At 43.0% G+C, this 25404-nt stretch overlaps 2 protein-coding genes across 2 annotated transcripts; both read right to left on the bottom strand.

Moving 5' to 3' along the window:
- Positions 1 to 214: 214 nt before the first annotated feature.
- Positions 215 to 5992, bottom strand: LOC136772752 (short transient receptor potential channel 5-like). The gene is made up of 12 exons (XM_066725879.1): positions 5951 to 5992; positions 5761 to 5889; positions 4165 to 4496; positions 3896 to 4100; positions 3636 to 3812; positions 3291 to 3561; positions 3106 to 3211; positions 2741 to 3042; positions 2420 to 2671; positions 2244 to 2359; positions 2029 to 2187; positions 215 to 1956 (listed from the first exon to the last, which is right to left on the bottom strand). Exons 1-12 carry the CDS (start codon positions 5990 to 5992, stop codon positions 1786 to 1788), a joined length of 2262 nt encoding a protein of 753 aa, XP_066581976.1. The 3' UTR covers positions 215 to 1785.
- Positions 4543 to 24822, bottom strand: LOC136772693 (sonic hedgehog protein-like). The gene is made up of 3 exons (XM_066725823.1): positions 24332 to 24822; positions 8341 to 8602; positions 4543 to 8084 (listed from the first exon to the last, which is right to left on the bottom strand). Exons 1-3 carry the CDS (start codon positions 24716 to 24718, stop codon positions 7429 to 7431), a joined length of 1305 nt encoding a protein of 434 aa, XP_066581920.1. The 5' UTR covers positions 24719 to 24822; the 3' UTR covers positions 4543 to 7428.
- Positions 24823 to 25404: the final 582 nt, after the last annotated feature.

The raw sequence follows: 25404 nt of genomic DNA, 5'->3' as shown, positions 1-25404 counted from the left end.
GGATGAAAAATAATGTTAAACATTTTTCGTGGCTTGTATAAACTGATTGAATTTACGGTTTTATAATAAATATTTTATTTAAACAAAGCACAAGGAGAAGAGTTGTATGGAAAATTGATATTTCTTGTTTTTTTTAAGTATAACGAAACGATAGGTTCTGGTGTTTTGAACACGTTATCACAAAAAATTCGGTTCTTGAAGATTTTAAGGCAGGTAAATAAAACTGATAAAAAGATGTACTAGTCGGGGAAGTAGCTTTTTATAGACTATAGGTAATATAACGTGAATCTTGAGTTAAAGAAGTAAAGAAATAAATGCGACTTACGGTAAGGGTGAGTGAGCTCTGGAATCGAGATCTAGTCAAAGTTGTGCTTTTTCAGAGCTTTATATTGATTCTCGTTTACACACCATAACTTGTGTTGAGCTTATTTCTAAATCATTCCATGGGGATTGCAGTATGTTTTCAGACAATTTTAGCTATTCATTTTATATCTCACATTTACGATTTACACCCCTCGCATGCAAATGCTAAACTATTTACGATGGAGTTTGCTACCTCGGAACAAATATTAATACTCTTCATGAAATTTGTTACTGGAAGATGGTAGTATATAAAATTTTCTTTGCTATTTTCTTTTCATTTTCCATTACATCAACAAAGACTTGACCTGCTTTTACAGTTATTCTTTTAAAAATTTCCCTTTTACTTGTTTTGAAAAGCGCCACTTCCTGATATCTCATTGTTTATACGAAAGTGGTTATTACATATTTTTTCCTCTAAGACATGACGTATTTTACCAATTTACTGATGATAGAATTCGGGTGTACGTTTTTCTTGGCGAATAATAACGAAATCGTCAGAACTGGAAATTGAAGAATGTTTAAACCATCGATGAAAAAGGAGCAGTGTCGCTTTTCAGGTAGTCTGTTCCTTTTTGAACGTTGACTAACAGTTGAAAGCTTCGAAGGCGGTGCTCAGTAATCTCGTACATGCTGCACGAGCTGAAATTGCTCAGACTGAATTCTTCTGCATTTATTGTATGTATATGCACTGTCTAGCTAGTTCAGCTAAATGAGATTCATCGTGCACTCTCCAATTATGCATTCATCCTAGCAAAACAAATAAAAATAGGATTAAAATAAATCTTATTCTGAGAGTATATTAGAAAAAGAGCGAAAGAGATAGTTGTAGTAGTGGTTTTTCTGATTAACTTTAAAAGCCTAAGTGAGATGTGAAGGCCAGATTTTGATCCTCACTCTACAGCCTTTCCCTTATGCGCTTCTTAGGAATTGACCATAAGTATCTCAGGAGAATTAAATGAAAAGTTTTCTTTAAACATTATTTGATCCATAATTAAAGTTCTATTTAAAAAACCTAAAGCATTAAATATGCGTGCTTATACATGTTTATCTGCAAATATTCGTAATGTGTACGGCTTAATTATATTTGATAGTCTTCGTTAGGAAATTCTTAAATAATATTGGTAAACTTTCTGTAGATAATAATGTTCCAGTAATAAGTTGGTATACTAAGCATAACATCAGTTGGGCCTCAACCGCAACTTTATTATTATGCATATATTTGCTTCGGGGATTGTCGATAATTAAATTTTAAGCACAGTAATAGACCTTGTGTCCTATAATAATTTTATATAATTTAATTTAATTAGTTTCTTCAATTCTGTTTATGAGAAAATAGCAATAGCAAATGAAACTCTGCATACTAGCTTTTCGTTGGATGCCCCTGATAATTAAGCCGACCGTACAATTGGGAGGATAATTACATTAAGCCGAGGAAAGCGCCTCTTTCAGCTGATTTTTCAATTCCATCAACTCCTTCCTCAATTCGTCCATATCTGATTTCATAGTTTCTTTACTTTTTTGTCTCAAGTAGCGTTGTACCAAGTGTGTCGTGACCATTTTAAAATCCTCATTGTCGTCCTCTTTTAGTTTCTCCTGAAAAATGATTTGTTGTATGATTCATCATCGGTCCGTGAAAAGAGAACAAGGTGAAGGAAAAATGATAACAATATAACAGCAATTCTTCCAGTCCCATCTAGCTCGTTTGTCGTCTGGTGGTTTTATGAGAACTTTAATGTACTCGACCATGTTTTGGATACCTTCGATAGTCGGGATTAAATTGAAAGGTGGTGGCAGCGTTGTCGTTAGCATATAATCCACGTAAACCTGAAAGAATAATTTATAATTATCGCGTAATTCCAAATCTATTTTGAAGGACGAACCTCAGTGCGGCCGAATATCCATTCGACAATAACGTTATCGGTGATTTTGGTAAAGGTGTTTGACATACAAGCGATCATCATATTGAGGGCGACCACTACAGCGATGAACGAGTAACCTGCAAGACGTTTCAGGTTATCGTCATTTGAGTCCATTCTCATCTACGATTGATTACTACTTGCAAACGCTATGTATCCAATCGCCTCGGTGAAAGTGTGACGATTGATTATGGTTTCCGTTTCCGTCTCGCCAGGTAGATTCTCGATGATTACGTCAGCGCTCTCAATCGGACTCATGCAAAATATTGCCCAGAAAAGAGTCTTGAGGCTCGATTCGAAATTTACGAAGGAGCTGGCTTGCTGCACTTTGATCTTCGATTCATCGTCCGTCTGAACCATTTCATCATAATAATGGTAAAGCCTGCATGTTCCTATATGACAAGCGATAATGAAATGGCGCGTCTCTATATTTATTGCGATTAGAGAAATTTAACACTTACCGGCCGTGAAAGCTATTATAAGAATCGTGAATATCACGATGAATTTGGCAACGTCATTGATCATTTTTCCAAGGGAGAGCTGCAGTGGTCCGAGATTATAGTCGAGTTGGCAGATAAATAGCAGCCTGGAAAAAGCCATTATGGTGGCCAGACAGAAAACACCCTCGGCTATCAGGGTCGAGTCATATTTATGCCAATATTTTCTTTCCAAGTCTCGTTGTCCGTTTATTCTAACGTCAATGGCTGCCGCGATCCAAAATATGAACGACATGATGAACAAGGACAGCATCACAATCTCGTACCTGATACATTATTTGATTTCCTATCTTCAGTGTTCTTCAGTATTTGGTATAGCTCGAGCTTACCAATTCCATGGAGTTCTAAAGAATCTTCGTGGACCGTGCACTATGCATAATCTCGTGGATGCCCAGAGATAAGACATCACGTAAATAGCCAATATAAACTCGTAACCTACCAAGTTTTTAAAAACTTTTCTATCAGCCTTTTCTTAACACAATTACAGAAAATATACACGCGCACATGTACACACCTGTATTTGGTGGACCTCGAAGTTGTTCATTCTTGTTGATATTCGATTGCAGAAATACAAAGATTAAGAAGAGTAAATAGCTGGCCACTGACGATAGAAACTTATTCACAGGAATCTGCCAGAATTTGGCCCTTTTAGATTTTGGTGCTACCAAGACTACAGCCGCTATCACGGGAAGCAGAAATATCCGAGGAATGATTGTCAAGCATTTGAGCCACGATTTCCTCAGTTGCCACTCGAACCAGTCTCCAGTCCACTCACGTTCGATTACCTGAAAATCAAGTAAGAAGAAAAGGACCAAGGCAGAAAATAAAAAATGCGTTCGTGGTATATAGATAAATAAACCTGTTGAATATTAGAGTTGGCTACGAAGCTCTTTTGCTTCTGGTCTAGCGCCAACAACAATCGAGGATACCGAAACTTTGCGGAGCGTGCAAATCCTGACGATTGTCTGAGAACAAGCTCAACCTCATCGCTGGTTCGAGCGCACGCTATTAGATTTGTCGCCAGTTCGGATACTTGCTAATTATAAGAATCAAGAGAAAAACAAAATCATATTATCAATAGGAAATGGTGGAGGAAGGGATGAGATCGATAAGAGTTACATTTGAAAGACTTTTGTATACGTTGTAATATTCCCTGTCGAAACTGGCAGCTTTGTTCAGCTCCCTCGACAGATCGAACGCTTTGATAATTGGATCTGAGTCTATGTCAATGTTCTGGCATATATATATCGGATTGGATACAGCTTCGTACATGTATAGGCGCATATTGTCCAAAGTCAATGGATCTGCTTTTTCCCTGAGTGATCTAAAATCGAAAAGTTGTATTTGGCTGCCGATAATAGAGTATTCGTGCGGTGGTTCTTCTTTACCTGCATTCCTCGCATGCGCAAGATGGCGTATGGGGCTTCTCCAGAGTATGATCACGATTCTTTAATAGCGCGATCAGATCGTAATGGCCGTATCTGGCTGCCACTGACAAAGGCGTAGCATAAGCAGGAAACTCTGCGCTATCGGTAGGAGGTCCAATATGTTCGAGATTCTGTTCCTTCAGTTTGTCCAAAATCATCAAAGCGATTTTCGGCTGATTCTCCTTGATCGCGTGCAAATGGGTATCCTGGGGATCGATATCCGGCTGGGATAACAAGAACTGGATCATCGGTATATTTCTCTCGTGGACAGCTATGTGCAAAGCGGTGATTCGCTGAAAACAAAATGCACGGTGGTATAATGTAGTGTAGAAAGGACTGTAATACTGTAAAGCCAGGACTAGATGGCATGGCAGGGGGCAGGGTCGTTTTATAGGCCACTTAAAAACGGTCCATTTTCAACAATCGTGAAAGGAAAACACGCCAGGTAGTCCTGCTTCCGAGTCACTGTTCGACAACCTCAACGACCCACCATTATTTGCTAATACTTTCACGATCAAAGTCAAACCCTTCGTGCTTCCAATTGAATTTTTCAATGGAAGACACGTTATATGTAGCTATAGAGTACGGTGTATACTTTTGACTTTAGGAGGGAGGAAGGAAGAAGATAGTTGACAATGGGCCGGCCCCATTGACGCTGCACGGGTCTTGACACAGGTCGGGTGTGTCACAATATTCCATGATACGGCGGCTTTTCCAAGGGTCTCTGGGGACTGTGAACAGCGGCATCTTTACAATGACACAAAACTCACATAGTACACCGCAACGCCGTTCGCGCGCACAATCGCCAGCTGTCGTTTAACGCCCTCGTGACTCGGCCCGATTTCTCACCGGTACAAATATTTACTTGCCTCTATTCTTCTTTTCTTCTTACACCCGAGCATCGCCACTATGCAATTATAACAAGAGAGAGAGAGAGAGAGAGAGAGAGAGAGAGAGAGAGTTACGCGAACGTTTTGTCGACGAGGGGATCCACGAACAAAATTTACAGCGACCCGAATCATTTGAATAATTTTTATCGGGTCTCGCTTGAAACCATTGTCTTGTAAAAGACAGGCTGAAATATGGCCGGTAGATATGTACATGGAGCCAGTCAGCTCTTTTCGCCTTCTCTCTTTCTCTCTCTTACTCTTTCATTCTTCGTCTTGCCTCGTTCCTCATCTCCTATCCTCTACTTTACTCTTCACCTCGAGATTTAAGAATTTTCGCGGCGCATCCTGCCAATTTTCTTCAAAGTCCGTAGAGAAAATAACCTAGGGGAAAACATTCGACGGGGGGTACGTGCTTCTCAGCAAGCTAAAGATCTCGGATAAGAAAATCTCGCGTTGCTTGCTTTTCGGTGCCTTAGTCCCTCTTGTTTCTCGTGAAAAACCTCAAACCTATCTTCTTATACAATGTATTTAGTACTCACAAAGCTCTACCGACGCACATTCTGACTTATCGCGTCAACCCACTCTAAATAATGTCATTGGCGGTGGTCTTTCACATTCTAAGGGGTTGACAGCGAAACCCAACCTCAAAACAGTTTCTTGTTTTTACCTGTGCATTTTCCGTCCCTATGTATACGTTTGGATGCTGTTCAAGAAATTCCTGTAACTCTGTCACGTTTCCGTTTTCTACAATATCGAAAAATTTGTTTTGTTCATCCAAGAGATCCACGTAAACTCCCTAGAAGAAAAAGCAAAGATTATATTAGTAAACATTGCGCATGAGACTCTTCAAAACTAACCTCTTCAGCACCAGTTTCCAAATTTTCTCCGGGCTCGGTCATTCGGACAAATCTTGATCAATTCACAACCGTGCAATTATTGGACAATTGGCGATTATTTATCATCAAAAGAAATCTGCAGTCCGGAACTGAAACAATTTTCCGGGGTCTTCCCTGGCCAGAACAAAAGATGAACAAGCAAACGTGATGTTGTAACGACGAACCTATTTAACGTTAAGTCTTCAATTCTGTTGACAATCTTCAGTATTTCAAGGAATTTAAGGAGAGGCATTGAAAAATGCTTAGAATCGGAGTATGGTATATAAGGGAGTACAATAATTAAAGATAAAAGACCAATTTATGCTGTTGTTTAATGATGTAATTCAATCTATTGACGGTGTATTGTATATATATGTATATACATAATTTATAATTTGTTTTTCCGCTACATACACAAATAATGATAATAAAAATAATAATAATAGATACTAATAATGACAATGATATATAATAATGTTATAATAATAATAATATATTTAAAATAATTACTATAAAATAATATATAATAATAATAATATATAATTTAGTTGAGATATAACTTAAGTATGTCAATAAAAAAGCCGTTATATTAATAAAATAGAATAATTATATTGAATCTTTCTTAGTTCGGCCTAACTCTTTATCGGGTACAACGACGATAAAAGTTTCGAGACTAATAATTACTGTACAACAATTGAGGAATCGGTAATTGTTATTTCAGGTTACATTTGATTAAATAATAATAATAATAATAATAATATTAATAATAGTGGACACCTAATAAAGGGTAAAGGCAGGAATTGGGAATAAAAAGCTATTTACAACTTTTGATTATACATGTATACTATTACCTTTATAAGCATCGTTTACTTATAAAAGTACTGTCATAGTTTCGTGTTATACTATAATACACACACGTATGAAGCATTGCAACAAATAAGACTTTTAAAGGTTGGAACATTTGGATGACAATGAATACAAGCGTCTGAATAATTAGAAGAATCTGGCTTAAATGGTAATAGGGGAAGACTTTACAAGATCTACTATACTACACGTTATGTCACTCGGTGCACTGGCCAATTTCTTACTTAACGTCTTTGACATTAGGCACACTAATCAAAACAGAGTATTTTTATCCGTTCCCATTCCGAATTTACGTTTCGGAAGATACGTATATATATATACTATATAAAGTTTTCTACAAAGGGCGGTCAAAGCGTTTGATAGGACCGGCACTTGGTACCAGCGATATCCACACCAGACCCATAGCATGTAATAGGGTAGAATAATAATAATAATAATAATATTGAAAATAATAAAAAATAAGAATAATGAAAATATTAATAAAGATAATCGATTGACAATGGGATATGGTCGTACACTGGGCGCTGTCGCAAGGCTGTCAGCTAGGACGAGCTTCTTCGAAGCTACATCTCCTCACTACTGCTCCGCAGCAATCTTCAGTCGTAGAGCATTCTGGCGGGCAAAAAGTACGAGAAGACCGTGTAGAGCATGGACGCGTACCAATGAACACCAACGGGTTGATCGTCCTGCCTGATCTCGGGATGCCTCTGGACGACGAAGAGCGAACGCACGCGCGTCCAAGTTCTAAGTGGCCAGAAAGCGCTGTGCGCCAATTGCTGGCTGTCGAGCAGCGCGTAGCAAGACGCCACAACGTTGTCGACTACAACGGTGCCCTCTGTAGTCAAAGGAGCGAAGACACCTTCCTCGAGCACCAGTTTAGTTTCTACCACGACGTCCCAGCGTAGTCTGTCGTCCAACTGATTCGTCCCGTCATCTCGCACCAGGATTCGATCACCAGGCTTAATCTGGGCAGCGAAAACTGTCCCTCTGGACGACACTGGCACCAGGTGACTCGGGGTTAAGGTTAATTCCTGCTTCGACTCAGTACTCAACCGAACAAACTGTCTCCTCTCGGACGGCTGCCTGTCCAGGAAGGCGATCACCTCGCTGTAGACAATCTTTCCTCTTGAATCCAGCGCCGCTATCCTCTCTCCCACTTGAACCTCGTCCAACCTCTTCTGCTCCCCTTCCGACGTCCTCACCAGACTCCTCGCTGGGAAGCATCCTCCCGACTTTCCGGCCGAGGATGATTCTGTAAGAAAATTCCACCACTCTCTTCACAAGTCTGTGCTGGACCAAAGTTTCACGAGAGTTTTTAGCCTCGTTGGGATTCTACGACGTCGTTAACAGGCAGTAATTAGAATTTACGGCGAGCCGCGAAAGACGCTCGAGCGAAATTTACGCGACGTTTCCGTCTCGGGGTCATCCGCTTTCCATTAAACTGGAGGGTTTAGAGCTTCCACGAATTCCATAGGTGTATAAAATAAAATTATTGTTAAATGACTTACCAGATTTGACGGAACAATGTATGTGCGATCTGGATTCGTAGTAGACCCAGTCGAATCCAGCTTCGACGGCTAGCCTTGCCAGCATTCCGTATTTGGAACGGTCTCGGTCGCTGGTCGTCACGTCGACCGCTCGTCCCTCGTAGTGCAACGAGTCCGTCGCGTGTTTACCCTCCTCGTCCCAGCCTTCCGTCACTCTCAGTTTCACCCCTGGCCACTGATTCATCACGGAGATCGCCAGAGTGTTCAGCTTCTCCTTGCACCTCTGAAAACGAGCGAGTGAAACTGTATTTTTTCAATCTGTATAGTAATAAACATAGTATGTGCAGCACACATAGATATGTTTGTACATGTATGGTATGTATATGTATACATGGCGAAGAATAACGAGAGATCGCTTGATTCGCCACGGATCCGAATTCCGGGCCCCGAAAAGCCCCTTGACGTCCGGTCAAACGGCAGCTTACCTGCTTTTTCCGCACGCATCCGCGTGAAATCGCTCGGATTCCCGAAAGCCCGACAAATCGCGTTACGCGGAACTTCCCGGAACACCCCGGTAACCGAAACAAGTTTTCTCTCTTTCTCTCTCTCTCTCTCTCTCTCTCTATTGCTTTTTCTCTCTTTCCTCACTCCGCTCCCTAGAGAACAAACGCGCGTCGTATTCATGAATGAACCGGTAAAAAAGAAACCTGACCTATCTCGCCGGAATTCGATTTACTGGGCGTAAAACTTTATTGGATTGCTAGCATTGTGAGTGGTTCGCGAGTGCGGAAGAAGCCAATCCTCGGGATATTCCGAATCGATGACCTTAAGCCACTTTCTTCCATGGAACGGAATGCGAGCTTTGAAAGGACCGAGTTTTGCAGCAGTGCGTTCGTCAATTAGCCTCTATTGAGCGCGTGGCCGCAGGTCCACCGCACAATCGCGACTAATTCCCCCGCGGCCTTCTGCATCCTGCAAACTTTCAGTCACGCTAAAACCGCTCATCCTCTCTCGTTTCAATTTGACAAATAGCTCGCAGGTAAGATTTATCGTCCCCCGCCCCCCTCCTACGCCTTTCCTTTCCGGCAGTTGGTGAAAAAGCGCGACACCCACGAGAAGCGTTATTTTCGAGAAATCGTATCGATTAATCTTCCCGAGCTTCTACACGGTAGAATAATAAATAAGCTAACGCGGCTGGAGAATATAATATAACTATATATATACATATATAGTGTACGAGAGAAGTGAAAATTTCTGACTTGGTTGCATGGTGTTTCACGGGGTAAATAGTGAACGTTCTGCAAAGAAGAGCGGACGCGAGGAGGGAATGTAGTCTCACAGTTCCGCCGAAATGTTTGTAAATAGATGTAAAGTCTGGGAGGGGCAGTTTGGCGAACCCCGCTGAGCGAACAAGGTGCCCCATCGAGCCCGTGTATAGCCTTCGCCATTCTTCCCTCTCTTTATACGTGACTCCTCGGAACCTTTTCTATTTATTATAACCCCCCGCCCTCTCCCTCTTTCCCTCTAGCGGAGCAATCGGAAAAGCAAAATCATTTCTCCTTCGTATTATACACATTATATGTATAGTATAATACACGAATGCTCGCGCTAGCCTTACGACAGGTAGATGATAGGTGGAAAGGTGGAAAGCAAACCAGTTCTGGCGGATGATGAACTCCTGCTGCCACTTCTCCCATCCACTCTCCTCGCCCATCGATCTTCAACCTTATCGACGTCCGATCTCTCGCCTCGATACCCGCTAATTACCGAGTATCTATCACTTACACCTCGTTTACATACTTTGTATCTTATCGGTGCTTCGTAAACGCCTGTTAATCCTCGCTCGATCGAGCCTGTGTGCGATTGTGTGAACACACATGTACACATACACGCACAGACACACGTAAAGATTTTTATCTCCGCCAATATACACTTTATTTATATAATTTTCATTATCGAATTCTTTTGCTTGCGTGTGTAGGGAAATTTGCTTCTGTGGTGGGATAGAGAGAGAGAGAGAGAGAGAGAGAGAGAGAGAGGGGCCATGTTCCCAGTGAAAGAAGAGGGTTGGCTGGCCGAGATGCTGAAGCGGACCGAGTTCCATCCCAGGCAGCATCCGGACGATGGGACGCCCCGCCCCCACCCCCGTCGATCCCCCTCTCCCTGTCAGTCCAACCTTTTATTCCATTCTTCTTGTTTCAACGTGCTCGTTTTTCTGCCCGCCCTCACCCTCTCCTCGACTCCAACCCAAAAACGCAACGCCCAGTCCAGCTGAAATCAGCTGATCTTCCTGGAAGCCGCTTCCGGTTGCTCGGAGAACATTCTCAGTTTAAGGTTATATCTTATACGCATGTGTATGGTGCGCTAATGTTTTGGGAGCTTGTTTGATGAGGAGAGGGAGAGAGGAGGGGGGAGGGGGAGGGTTGTAGGGGCGCATGGTTAAGCACGAGGACGGACAAAGCAGGGAAGATGACACAGCAACAATGGACCTGGTGTTTGGAGAGAGGATCGCGCGAGGCCTCGAGTGTTTGTCGAGCTCTCTGGAAGCTTGTCCGGTGCAGACCGGACGGCCAGCCACCACGACTCGAGACGTCGAGAGAGACCTCGGCCTCGGATGACCTATCTCACGGTTCACGCCAATGTCTCAGAAAAATCACGCTAATTTCCACACCGATAAGTGTCCATATCGCGCACCGATGCGAAGATTGCGTTAGCTCGACGTAAATCCTGAAACGTCTGCTAGATGAAAGGGATTATGCTCTGCTGTGTATTGTATATATATATATATATATATACATATATTTAAACAGTATATACCGGAGCAAAGCCACAGGAATTATTATACGGTATACAGGGTGAGGCAGTTTACGCGTTTCGGAGCATAAGCGTCGATGCGAGGAAATGGTATTTTGTTAATTATATAAGAGATAACAACTTTTTATGTAAATAAGATTTTTTCAAAGCTTCTTTCTATTTGCATTCCAAGGGATTTTATGCGAGAAACTAATATATCTTAGAGTCACGCGCAGCTAAATGAATCTTTCCATCCACGCTCTGGGGAAAGATAAAGTAGAATCCTGTATATATATATATATATAGTGTGAGGCATTTAATACGATCCAAAGCATAGAACGAGGATATAAGGAAACTGGTATTTTGTTGTTTAATCATAAGCGAAAAATTAATATAGTCACGCATAGATAAATGAGTTTTTCTGTCTACGCTCTGGAGCAAGATTTAGTAAAAGCCTGTGTATACAAGGTGAGGTATTTAAAGATTTAGCACGATCCAGAGAGTAGAACGTAAATGCAAGAAAAAATGGTATTTCGTTAATTATAAGTATATAAGAGATAACAATATTTTACTTGGAAACTTTTCGAAACTCCTTTCTATTTGCATTCCAAGGAGTCTTTTGCTAAAAACTGTAAATGCATCTTGTAGTCACGCACAGATAAATGAATTTTTGTGTCTACGTTCTAAGGCGAGATAAAGTAAAGCCCTGCAGCGTGTATACAGTGTGAGGCATTTAATACGTTTCGGAGCATGGAAGCATAGACGTGTAAGAAAATGTTATCTCGTTCGCTATAAGAGATATCAATTTTTCGCCTACGACATTTTCAAACGTCCCTTTTTCTATTTGCATTAGAACAGGTCTCGCGCGAAAAATTAACATCCCTTGCAGTTACGAAAAGCAGCAAAATTGTTACGTCCACGTAACATGTCTCACAGCACGACACAAACGTAGACTTGATAAAACGTTATATCTACTCAACTACAAAAAATTTAAATTCTTTATATATAGAACATTCCCAACCTCCTCTCATCTAAACTTAAAAAGATCTTACACGAAAAGTTAACATATGGCATAGTTGTGGAAATAAATGAATTTTAAAGTCCACGTTTTAGAGGGAGATAAAATAAACACCCTATATTATAGAAAATACAAATTAGAATCTCGGATCGTCCTGGAGAGTTTCGAAATCGTGCGCCGGGTAGCCGCGTGTTTTGCCTAAGGATCGTGTTAAGGGGATTTACATTCATTTCGATCCTAAATAACCCGATCCGCGATTTGGAACACGATATCCATCCCCACCCCTCGCTCCTTTCTCCAATACTTTGGTCTGACATGCACTGACACCTCGAGATAACGCCTCCGTCAATATCCAGTGTCGATCGGTCCTCCCTTTTTCCATCTTACTCTACAATGCATCTCGCATTAATCCAACCAATTAATAACTATCAATTAGAGGCACTCGCCGGTCTTGCCTGGGTCATGCATGACTGGTGCAATAACGCCTGACATCTTAATTGCCAATGGATCATAGATAAGCACCAGCACACACACACACACACATATATATATATATATATGTATGTGTGTATAGGAGAGCCTCTTACAAAATCGTTTTATTAAGAGATAAAAATCAGAATGAAAATCGTCATATTTTACGAACGCTCGTAATTCTTCCATTCAACGATCCTTCGCATTGTCATGTTTCATTTATAATCCTCGAGAGAGCTTTATCGATTATAGATTCTCATTGATCCATTTATATACACGCACAAACACACACCGAGACGTCCGATTAGAGGCGAATGAAAAAAACAGTTGTACAAATAGAAAGCGAGTGATAAGGGGATACGATCTGTTCAGACCGGAAGTGCGATTGTAAATTCTTGGATAGCCTCCAGATATTGAAAAGGTTTTTGTATACGAGATTGTAATCCGCCTTTGGTATATACATGCAATTCGTGTGTTATTATTGCTATCTCGGTTGGCTCGGCGCAATCGAACAATCAAATATCGACTGGGTATTTTGCATTCAGTCACGTATCGATTATTATCGAGCTGTCGATTAGACGAAACAAACAGGAAAGAACATTCGAGAGAATTATAAGAGAGCCCCATAATCCGATATATTATATATGTAATAAACAAACATACATGCCTACACCCACACACACACACACACACACACACAATATATATAATAAAAAACGTCGCTACTCGAATTACCGGAGCCGTGATTCGAAAGATTTGTCTTTGAGGAATCTTGTTTACGAAAGCAGTCATGATTCGTTGGAATAAAGTTTTCATTATGCGATCGCGTTTACGATCTGACTCATTTGTACTCTGTTTTGGGTTTATAGCGATAACAGAAGCCGATGATCGATGAGAGTCTCCGGCATTATTCCGAAAAGCGTTTAGACTTTTGCAGACAGATGTTTTATGGTCAGTTGGTCTTTACCGAGTTTAGCTTTAGGCTTCACAGTTATTTACGATTTTCGATGTTGTCCGAGATAGCCGGAGAGCGGGCGGCATTTTCGCAAAGACGTCGAGGAGAGTCTCCGGTTGGCGTGCCTTGGGCAATTTACGATGCTTGAAATTTGACGAAAACCGTCGACTTCCCGATGACAGTTTTCTCGATAAGGATGATGAATAGCTCGAATTAACTAGCCTGTATCGAGTTACACGGGCCAGTCCGGCGAATTAGACTAATTGGAATATGTAGCTCGTGTGTACCGTACGCTATATAAATATGTATACGCGTATGTGTATTACAAGGACGATCGAGTTTGAATTGGTCATGCGAACCGGGGACAATTCGTTAAGTCCATTGTAAACGCATTACCGGACTGCAACCTGCAAGGGCCGAACAAGGAAGGAATTCGACGAGGGGTCGTCGTGAGTCTCCTCCTCGCTCCTGAGGCCCCGCGCGCCAGTCCACGGATGTAGATTTGTAAATGCGAGTCTCCCTCTCCCGAGTCATGAATAAAACTGAATAGCTGAACCGGTAATCTAAACCCAAAGGCACTCACCACCTGTTGCTTTTGTGTTTATACACGGCGACCGGTTATTTCTTTTCTCGAGGACCGAGCGCGTATTCATGTAGGCGATAAGTAATGTTTTCCACGTTCCTCATTGTACCTGAAAATCCTATGCACAAATTATGCTACACCTATATAATCTCTCTCTCTCTCTCTCTCTCTCTCTCTATATATATATATATATATATATATAACCAAGAAAGTTAGATTTTCAAAAAAGCACGCATCGATTCGACTCGTGCGGTGTTTCTATACACACACATACACAGTGACTTGTCACGGGGAATTAAGATTAACATACAGAAGTACCGTGGACGCGGTCGTTAGTGATATTTACAAGTATGTACACCGTGGTAATAAACTCGTTGCAGTTATTCTTGCCAACTGTAAAGCAATAATCGAGTCGTTATCCTTCTGTATAGCACAGCGTAGACCTATAACGGATTTTATTACAAGATTGTCGACGTTGCGAGATCGATGTAAGGATGGAATCGGATTGACCGGTCGTTATCGGTGTATGCGTTGGGATGTTGCGAGTGTGTTGGATAATGGGGAGGAGGAGGAGGGGGGGGGGGGGGGAGGTGGGCAGGTTGCAGCTAGCAGCAAGGAGCTAGCAGCTAGCAGCAGCAGCAGCAGCCACGACGGTGAAGAAGCATTGGCCTGGCAAAGTGTTTAAGAGCGTTATCTCCTCGGCTATTAGTCTTTCTTGGTGTGTGGCCTCCGGTCTCACCGGTCCTCCTGGAGGCTCGAGCTCGAGCGTCGAGCAAGGGGTTAAGTTTAAGTAGCCCCCTATCTCGGATCAGCATCTACACCCCGAGAGATTCATGGCGAGGATCAAGCAGAGCCAGGAGGACAGGAGAGACCGACGCGACGCCGTGAATTCCCGCGATCCACCGGATGCACGCCTCTCCTTGGTCCTATCGATACCTACTCGTGTCAATTCATTATGCTATGCATATATATAGTATAATATCTATAGTACAGGTACACCGCGCGGTACAGCTATACCTGCTGATTCATTAAGAGTGGAGGTTCGTTAACCTTGCGAGGTTATGTCATATAACGACGTCGAACCGTTATATGCTGTATATTTAGATATATACATATATGTAGTATACATACTCGTTGTTTCCATACGAGAACGACTCCTTTGACATTGGAAAATTCAACCGTGTGTAATGAATATATATATATATATATATATTCTTAATAGGAATCTTTATTAATAGCAGGTAGCACACACAACGCGGGCCTCCATAGGCATTGTCGTAGGAACGTGCGCTGCGCGTAATTCTCCCCAGATTGATGGGCGACCATTACTGGAATTTATCACGCCTGCCAGACGAGCATTGTGACTTACGTGTAAATAAAAACGGTCGTGTGGCACGATCGGTGGCAAAGCGTGAGTCCCGTGATTTGTCCCAAGTGGCGAGCTAACGGGGAGCGGATCCTAGCGGGATCTCACTGAAAAATTAATCAACGGCACGCCATCGTCGCGTGCTTCTATATATATATTTCAAGTATTGTGTGCTGTATATATTATATATATATATATATATATGCGTGTAACGTGTACTATATCGCCAACTCTAAACTCACTAGTAAGCGAGCGTGGAGGGGGTAAAGTTTCACCATAGAACAGCTCTTCCAGTTTATTGTCGAGATCGGACTGAGACGAATCTTAAAAGATACGCTGGAAGATTCGCAATTCTTTACGGTGCGGACTGGTCCGGGTGAAAAGGGCCAACTACCGTGCGACAGGGGGCTAGTTAAACGGTAAACAGAAGGTCCGTAGGCCATTGGCTGTACCGGGGACGACGCCCTAAATATTTGTACGAGCCGATTAGTTGCGCGTCCCAAAGCAACGAAACACCGACAGGTTTCTCTCTCTCTCTTTTTCTCCTTCTCACTTTTTCTCTCTCCGCTTGGCTCTGCTACACCGCGCCGTGGAAAAGTCCATAATAGTGGCGGAGAAGCATCGAAGCCACCTCGAGGAAAAAGTCCAATCGGTCACGGCTCGGGATTTCCCAAGCTCGAATGTGAGCATTGTTTAACACTCGACGAGGCTGCATCGGACATTCAAATGGGAAAATACTTTCGAGACGAGTAAACAGAGACGGTTCTTCCTTGAGGGATTTATTCTAGGGTTCTAGTGTGTTTACTATATATATATATATATATATATATATATATATATATATAATCTTCTGCTGTACAGCGCACGTTTCTACGTTCTAGAAATTTAGAATAATTAACAACATGTTACTGCGAGTATATATATATATATATATATATTTTCCCATCCATAAGAGCGGCACTGTTTTCACCGTGGCTAATCGCATCAACAGGCGTTTTCTCGTGATTTACGACAGTCGGTAACGGAACAAAAGGGGAACGCAGGCCTCGAAAACGGAAGCTTCTTCGCTGCAGCGGACCTTTGGTTCTCGGCGCTGTTTGCGCCACTTCCGAAGTCATGCGACCATTCAGTTATGTCGAGTGGAACGAAATTCCGGAATTTCGGTAAATGTGCACTGTGGATGGAGCACGGTTGCGCGAGGAGCTCAATGAGAGGCGCGGGTATATGGTGGGAGGAGGAAAGAGATTGTGCGGGACGCAAGGATGAGCGTGAGAGAGAGAGAGAGAGAGAGAGAGAGAGAGAGAGAGAGTGCGGATCCGTGCCGGCAGGGTTGGGAGTCTTAATAAGGTGGAAAGAGGTGCTTTTGCTTGGAGCACGAAGAGGAGGTGGAGATAGAGGGAGCCGAAGGGCGGCAGATTTCACACCTCGCCTTGAAAAGCCGCTCTTCCTCACCTTCTTCTTCTTCTTCTTCTTCGACTACCTCCTTATCTCTGCTGGTTCTCCTATTACTTTTATCCTTTCTCTTTATTCATTTTAACTCGTCTCCATCTTGACTGCGCGCGCTCTCTCTTTCTCTCTCTTTCTCTCCTATTCTCCCCATCTCTCTCTTCATAACTATATCTCCATCTCCCTCCCTCTTTCTCTTTCGTGTTTGCCCGCCTCGTTAACGCCTCGCGGCCAGAACGGACGCTGCACACGCAGCTATTTACTGGCCACCTTTCATTTTCCGTCTCTCCTTACCTGAGAATTGCCTCGGAGTATCGATTATCCTTTTTCATCCGGTTAACGCCGAAGGAGGAAGAACCGAAAATGAATATGCTCTATGGCAACTCGATTCGATCTATAGCCACCCCCCCCCCCTCCTCTCTCCCTCTCACCCCCCCCCCCCCTTCCCCACATCGTAATTTCTCCCTTACCCCTCGCGGATATATTATGTTTCATGCGCCGAAGCAACGCAACAGGAAGAGAGAATTATTATTTATTCGTCCGTTTGTTCGAGATACTCGCTGGAGGAATTTCACGGTGCGATGCGGCCGATTGATACGAAAGATTCGTTAAATTTCGGCCGAGAAATAATAAACGTGAGACGAATGCTTCTTCCGCGGCGGAGAATCGATGTACTTATTGGCTCCAGTTATGGAGAGGCGTGCCAAAAAGAGGGAACGCTGCGCACGCAGCCGCATAAATACAGGTCCGTTTTATTTCTTTCTCATTTCTAAGATGAAAGCGTCCGCGCCGGTGTACTATGGTAGGGATATATATAGAGAGCCACAGCCATTCAACTCCCGAAGCATCCCTCGTTATACCCGATATTTTTGCATTCATCGGCATTGAACAAAAACAACGTTGTATATTCAACGATTGTAATTATTCGTTAAATAAAAAAAATATGAGCCAGTTTCGTAAAAGACACGAGAATAGAGTTCACCGGAAACTCCGTGTAGAGTCTCGCGTAAAGCGTGGAAAATGTCGAGCCACGCGCGAGGCACATGCAGCCAGTGCACTCTTTGCCTCAGACGCACGATAGGCGAAAAAGCTGCGATGGCGGTCCCAGCACGATCGGAGCGATTTTTTCGATGAAAATGTGGGATTTTTTAGTCGGACTACGGTAGTCGGTGGGCGGTTAGTTGTAAGGCTGTGGATCCGCGGACAGCTCGGCGTATAGGATACAAGAAAACCATTAGCAGCCGCCATCGTCGGGGCAAGAAGTTAAATTAATTACCGGGGATTGTGGAGGGCTGGGCTTGTTCAGGCTTGGACGTGGGGCGCGCGGGCGGAGGAAAGAAATACTGGCGGCCTGCCAAGAGCGTCGTGGATGCCGCGAGACATTCCAGACTCGCTTCGAATTAGGACGACACGAATAAAAGACCGTGCGTAGTGGAAAAACCATGAGCGAACTTTTGCAACCTCCCCGATACGAATTCCAACCCCGCGTACCACGAAAAATACGGCTGGTTTTTAGAAAGCATCCCAGGATTGCCAATGATTTTCCCTCGAATGCCATCGCCGGGCGGTCGAAAGATTTTTGCCTCTTAAGAGACAGCTACTCTCCCTCCCCCCTATCCCCTACCCCTCAGCCTCCCCACCCCCCTCTCGCTCGCTCCCCCACCTCCTCCCATACTACCAAATGCGCTCTACGCTCTTTTTCACTTAGCACGCGTTAACTTGCGCCTCTCGCCGAACTGTTTACTCTTCTCGAGAGCACAAAGGAGCCCGAGAGTGTCAAAAAGACTTTTTACACTCTCTTTGTGTGTACGAAGAGAGAAAAAGCGAGAATTGCTTGGTAATGAAACTATTAGTTTCTTCCTTTTTTCTACTATCAAATATCGAGATTTGAATGGACGGAGAGAGAGGGAGAGGGAGAGAGAGAGGTGCAAAAGGACAAATTACCGCCCATTGGATTCCTCGGGTGTTATCGGCTATCGAGGATCTCGAGGAGGCTGAACGTAGCGGATAGAAACATTCTTAGGGCGGGTACACCATTGCCGTGTGGGAAATGTCTACTCGACGCCATGTTTTAGTTCTATCCACCCTATAACACGTGAAATCTTCAACCCTCGATACTATTTTTAATCAATTTTCATTATAATACAAAAAAAACGAACAATGGATGAATTATAAATATGTGCATATATGACTATTGTTGTATGGAGATTAATGAAATTAAGTTCTACGTGTTGATGATTGAATTAATATTGTACTTGTACCTATATATATATATATATATATATATATATGTTGTTATTCAAGGAGTAGTGTTCCGGTGAAAAAAAGAAATTGGTAAGATCATAAATAGGAGGACGATAAGAAGTTGATAAGTTGTACAAGGTGAGTCAGGGTGGAAAGCGCCGAGGCAAAGAAAAGAACAAAACAATATACATGAATTATAAATACTGTCAAGTATCACAGTCATTACATAGAATTATGGAAGTTAATGCGCAATCAAGCACCACGTGTTGATTAATCAATGCAACACTTAACTCACACTTATACGACCTAATAAAAACGTCATGATTTTCTGGAGAAAGATGCAAATGCGAACGTTAAAAAGAAGAGGAAACCACCAGGACCTTACAAGATATATACACGAAGTGAAAGACAGTGGAAAATCGACAATAAAATATAAATTAATCAAAGTATGAACAAACGTCAACAATACTACACGAAAATTAATACAATTAATCACCACGCGTTGATCAATGAACACTCAACTCACATCTATAAAGCCTTATGGAAAAGCCGTGATTTTCTGGTGAAAAAAGAAATGGGCAACGTTAAAAAGAAGAGGAGGACACGAGAAGAAGCTGATAAGTTATACGCGAGGCGAATCAGGATGGAGAAAGGGATGAGGAAAAAGCAAAAGCAAAAAAGAAAGAAGAAGAAGAAGAGGCATCGTCGATCCTTTCCCACGTCGGTCATCGTCGACCTCAAACTGGTCATCGGATCCTGCTTGCGCTTGGTTGCCCGAAGGAAGGAAGTGGTCGGTAAGATCACTTTACAGGCGGGAGCGTCATGGCACATATTTCGCCGAGGCCGCGTAGGCACATCGGAGATTGGAAATTGGCAAGATGTGTGAAAATTTCGAATGTGGCTGGAGAAGGGGGTGGGGGAGCATAAGCCGTGGGTGAGATTGATAGAGGCTCTCTCGTGCAGGAGTACGCTATAAGGTCCGCCATGGCGCGGGACGAGAAACGCCATGACGTTCTTTTGACCCGTTTGACCCCGGGTAAACTTCTCACGATGCATTATGGCGTCGGTTCTCTCGGGGCCCTCGGCCCTTCCTCCGGATCCTTTCCCCGCTCGAGAGCTCGAAGGACCGACCAACCAGATTACACCTCTCTCTCTCTTCTTGTGTTTACTACTCCTTCCTCCCTCCTCCCTCGTGTTCTCACCGCATTACTATATACTATATATATATATATATATGTATGTATAATCGAACGCGCCAACTTTCGCTTCAGGGTTTCTTCAGCTTTGGGCCTCGAACGAACCACACACCGGTACTACAGGAAGAGCTCCCAGATAAGATAGAGCGCAAACACCCAAGGTCTCCTTGGAAGCCTCTTATCCCTCTTATCGTCCCTCCCCTCGGAGATCGATAGACATCGAGCTCTTCTATAAGTCTTCGAGTTTTTCATCTTCTCTCTGTCTCTCTGTTTCTTTTTTTTTTTTTTTTTTTTTTTTTTGAGATTACTCATTGCAGACCGGTGAAAATGAGAAAATCATGCTTCATTAGCGTACGGAGGGAAAAATACCAATGGCTGAATTGTTCGTAGGGAAATATAGTATACACACACACACGGCGGCATGGGTAATAAATAACTCGTGAGACGTACAATCGTTCGTAGCAAATGGGCATCATAAATTTCCTCCTGGGCCACAAAACATCGTCTTAGATCATGAATGTATGTACTAAGCGACGCGGATATTTAATTTTCTTCAGTGCTCGGTTTCCCGAGCGAGGGGGCTGCATTAGTACAATGAATTCGCGATTAACAGAGTGTCGCTTAACGGGAATGCTGCAACAACATATAAAGCAGCTGCGTGGCACAGCTGAAATATGGGTTACTCGAGCTCGACAGTCTCTATGCATATAAGTATACTATATTGTACACTTTGGATCAAAGCAATCGTAAATAAGAGTCCTGTAACATGGTGATAATTGAATGTATTGTACAGGGATGCTTGCATATTGGTCTTTTCTACTTTTGAAACTTTGGAGCAGGTAAATCTAACGTTGGTAATCTGATTTATGTCGAGTGGATCTAGAGAATCGTTGATGAGAGTCTTGCGACGTGGTGATAATTGAATATATTGTGTAAAAATGTTTTTTGAAATTTTAGAGCAGGTTAATTCGGTGTTGTTATCCGTATTATGTAACTGTTGGATGAAAGCAATCGTATACAAGAGTCCTGCAACATGGTGATAATTGAGTGTAATATATGAGGATGTTTGCACTGTGGTTTTCTTGTATTTAAAAATTTTTAGAGCAGGTCAAAATTTAACGTTGATAAACTGTTTTATTTAGATTTAATGTAAGTAGTCGTAAATAAAAGATCTGTAACAAGGTGATAATTGAATATATTGTATAAGATTTTTTATAATGTTTTTTTTTGTATTTTTATGATTTTAGAGCAGGTTTATCCAGTGTTTGTAATCCGTTTTATAACCGTTGAGCGAAAGCAATCGTAAATAAAGGATGCTGTAACATGGCGATAATTGAATGTATTGTATAGAGTAAGGGAGGGCTCGCAGTGTTATTTTTATACACTTCAATTTTTAGAGCGGGTAAATGCAACATGAGTAATCCCTTCTATACACGTTGCATCAAAGCAATCGTAAATAAGAATCTCGTAACCTGGCGGTAATTGAATATATTGTACGGGCATACTCGTGGTATTCTTGTTGTGCTCTAGAATTTTTAGAGTAGGTCAATTCAAAACAAGAGTGATCCCTTCTAAATACGTCGGATTAAAAAAATCGTAATTAGAATTTTGTAGAGCGATAAAATTGATCATACTGTATAGGAGAAGGGGAGAAGAGGGTGCTCGAACTATTATTTTTGTCCTTTCGAGTTTTTAGAGCAGGTCGATCCAAAAAGTGAGTAATTCGCTTTGCACGCGTTGAATCAAAATATTCGTGAATAAGAGGAATAATTGAATTTGCTCTAAAGAGACATTAATGGTATTTTTTGTGGTCGTGTTTGAATTTTTTATATAGTAGGTCAATCCAAGGTGGGTAATCCGTTTGGGTTGTTTCGCGAGGTCGCAGTAACGTATCACGTGGCGCCACGTGCGCCTATCGTGTTACCCGCTTGTCCATCGTCGCCAGAAACCACCGCTGCAAGTCACTGCTTGTCGGGCGGGGGGCTACCGTTACCACCACCAATACCACCACCACCATCACCATCACGAAACTGCTATTCTCCGCTGGCCGTCGCTTATCTCTCAGCTTTTTGCCCACTTTGTTTTTCCAATGGCGCCGTACTACGGTTTCGCGTACCTTGTACCGGCGGCGTCGAAGAATCTATCGCTCCGCTCTCGGGCTATTCTCACTCGTTCAAATATTGTTGGAGGATCCAACGGAATCGTGGGGAGATAACGGTCTCGACGATTCGATAAGTCGAGAACGCGGCTCCGGGAAAAGTTTTCGGGAGAAACAGAAGATACGCTCGTTAACGGCCTCCGTGTCTGATGAATCGCTTCCTGAAAACTGTTAGAGGTCTACTCCACGCTTGATTAGCGGGAGGGAACTTGACGTGGCTGGAATCATTAATGGGGCACACCCGCTTTCACGGTTCTTTCTTCATTCTTAATATACGCTATAATATATAATGTATCGTAGAAATGATATTATTGAAATGGAGGAGCGATACGAGAAGGATAAAGGTGCGTTTCACGGAAGCGTGGAAATAATGACGGTCTTTGAAGAATATGTGTATAGTATTGTGTACTGCATACATATAGTGTACACAATGTGTAATATATAATATACAAAATAATATTATTGAAATTGAAGAGAACGATGGAAGGAAAATTGTGCGTTTCACAGAACCATTGAAATAATGAGGATCTTTGAACAATATGCGTTTACCTTGCATATATATATATATATATATATATATATATAGCATATATTAGAGAAACGATATGTTACACCGAAATGGAAGAGCGATAAAAGGAAAAAAGTTGCGTTTCACAGAAGCATGGAAATAACGACAATCTTTGAACAATATATGTACAGTATTGCGTGGTACATATATATATATATATATATATATATATATAGCGCGCATAGCATACACGTAGTACCTATACAGAGATGAGGATCTCGCATTTCACCTATCGATCTCTCGACGCTTCGAGTTTATCCAAACCCAATCAAGCCTCTTATCGGCCGGGCCGGATACTATTTCACAGTGAATCACCTGTCAGCATTTAACTACGGCGAGTCGTTAATTTGTCGCACGGCGCGGCTACAAATGAAAATAAATAACCTTCTTAATTGTACTCGACGCTCGAGATACGAGACTGTAAGTGGCGGCCATTAAGCCACTGCTTGACACTTGACAAATGAGCAGGCAGAAAAATGATCGTTTTGCCAGTAATCGCAGATTACTTTTACTCTCTCTCTCTCTCTCTCTCTCTCTTTTTCTAGCCGAATATATGATTCACTCGTGCCCTGTCATTATCGCAGTTTGACACGCGCGGTGTCAAATTATACGGACTCACCCGAAAGAATCATTAAAGCATCTATATATATATACCTACACTACTATAAAATAGCAAATCGCTGCTGGCCTGATTATACGTATATATTACTAATTTATTCGTCGAATCTCATCTTCCACAATGATCGCGTGGGAATAATAATGAGTCAGTCGAAGTTAATTTTAACCGATCTTCAGGTTCGCTCAATGTCAGAGGACACCGATGATGGGGACAAGCTCTGATCGATCGGAGGAACAACAGTCGATAGAGACAATACCTGTATGTATATACATATATACGTATAGAACATAAGGACAATGACTCTATAGCACGAGCTTCGCTCGGAACTAGAAAGCAGGCAGCGTGGGCCACGGTATATATGCTAATGACACACGCATGGAACGATAAATCAAGAATGGCGATATTCTTTTATTCGAATGTATGAAAATCTTGATGCATTACTCTCGGAGGATCAGCAGTTTTCGAATTAATCAAGAAGACCCACGCACGCGTCTCTGCACACGGTATGTATAGTCCGTACAGCGATGATGAGGAGACGACGAGGACGAGTACGACGACGGAGGTGAACGCGCGAGATTTGGCAAAGGAAGCTAACCTGCGTCATGAGCCTATCAGCACCAGTGCCCTCCTCATCCTTGAAGATGATGTCGGTGTTGTAGTTTGGCACGAGGTCCCTGAACCTGTTGTCGTGCCTGGAGACGCGTCCCTCGCTGAGTCCGCTGGCCGGGAGGGTATTCTCGCTGACATTTGGCACATGCTGCTTGAAGACGAGGGGCGTGAGTTTGCGGAGGATGGGCCTGCGCCCGCCGCCCCTGCCGGGTCCGCAGGCCAGGACGAGTCCCGGCCCGTCGAGCAGGGGCAGCTCCAGGGCGAGCAGCACCAGGAGAAGCCTGAGCGTCGCCGAAGATCGTGGGTGGTGGGTCCGGGGGGCCCGGGGCCGTGTATGCCCTCCGCATACGCGACGCCCGCGCCGTAGCAGCATCGTCCGCGTCCGCGGGCGGCCCGGGAGCCCAGCTAGATTCGCCCGGTTTCCACCTGCACCTTCCACGCTCTCCACTTGCCTCTTGCCTCACTCACCCTCAACCATAACCAGGGCATCACACACTAGCCGCCGGCGCACTAAAACCTTGCTGCACCACCACCCCCTCCCCCTCCCACACCACCCCCCTAACCCCAGGACACACAAAAATCTCGGTCGCACTGTGGCTGGACTCCGGAGCCGACGGTAGGCGCACAAAACTTCCATGAAATGCTACATCCTACGCGAAACGTCCCTCTTCTTCTTCTTCTTCTTCTTCTTCTTCTTCTCACCGCTAAATCCTGCCCTGCCGGCCACTTGCACTGTCTCCGGCCAATTGCTCACCGTGCCAATTCGGATCACGTCGCTGCGCGCTCTTCTCTTGTCGATGACGATCCAGATACGCTTCTATCCAATTATATATATATGTATATCTGTGTTGTCGTCGTCGTCGTGTAGTCTTATCGATCAGATATGTATACTCCGGCGTACTTTTGTCGGTGTGTGAGAGTTTGTGTACTGGTAGATGTGTCTGTGGTGGTGTGTCTGTGTGTGTGTGCGAGTAGTACGGAAAAGAGCAGTGTCTCGATCGGTTGCTTCGAGCAGAGTTACTTGACTGAGGCGAGATCGGTGTGATCGTCCGGAAGCAG

Source organism: Prorops nasuta, unplaced genomic scaffold (genome assembly GCF_024137725.1).
Source record: "Prorops nasuta isolate Cenicafe-Biocafe unplaced genomic scaffold, Cenicafe_Pnas_1.2 PNAS00004, whole genome shotgun sequence".
Lineage (NCBI taxonomy): Eukaryota > Metazoa > Arthropoda > Insecta > Hymenoptera > Bethylidae > Prorops > Prorops nasuta.
The sequence above is the reverse complement of the archived record's forward strand: the minus strand, read 5'-3'. Positions and strand labels throughout refer to the sequence as shown.

What these genes read in the sequence shown, in the direction of transcription:
- LOC136772752 (XM_066725879.1), bottom strand. Translation starts at nt 5,992, where the DNA reads ATGACCGAGCCCGGAGAAAATTTGGAAACTGGTGCTGAAGAG. An exon ending in TCGAGGTCCACCAAATACAG is followed by an intron (nt 3,212 to 3,290) that starts GTGTGTACATGT and finishes AAAACTTGGTAG; the next exon opens with GTTACGAGTTTATATTGGCT. An exon ending in TTTAGAACTCCATGGAATTG is followed by an intron (nt 3,043 to 3,105) that starts GTAAGCTCGAGC and finishes ATAATGTATCAG; the next exon opens with GTACGAGATTGTGATGCTGT.
- LOC136772693 (XM_066725823.1), bottom strand. Translation starts at nt 24,718, where the DNA reads ATGCTGCTACGGCGCGGGCGTCGCGTATGCGGAGGGCATACACGGCCC. An exon ending in CTGATAGGCTCATGACGCAG is followed by an intron (nt 8,603 to 24,331) that starts GTTAGCTTCCTT and finishes GCTCGTTTTCAG; the next exon opens with AGGTGCAAGGAGAAGCTGAA. An exon ending in ACATTGTTCCGTCAAATCTG is followed by an intron (nt 8,085 to 8,340) that starts GTAAGTCATTTA and finishes ATTTTCTTACAG; the next exon opens with AATCATCCTCGGCCGGAAAG.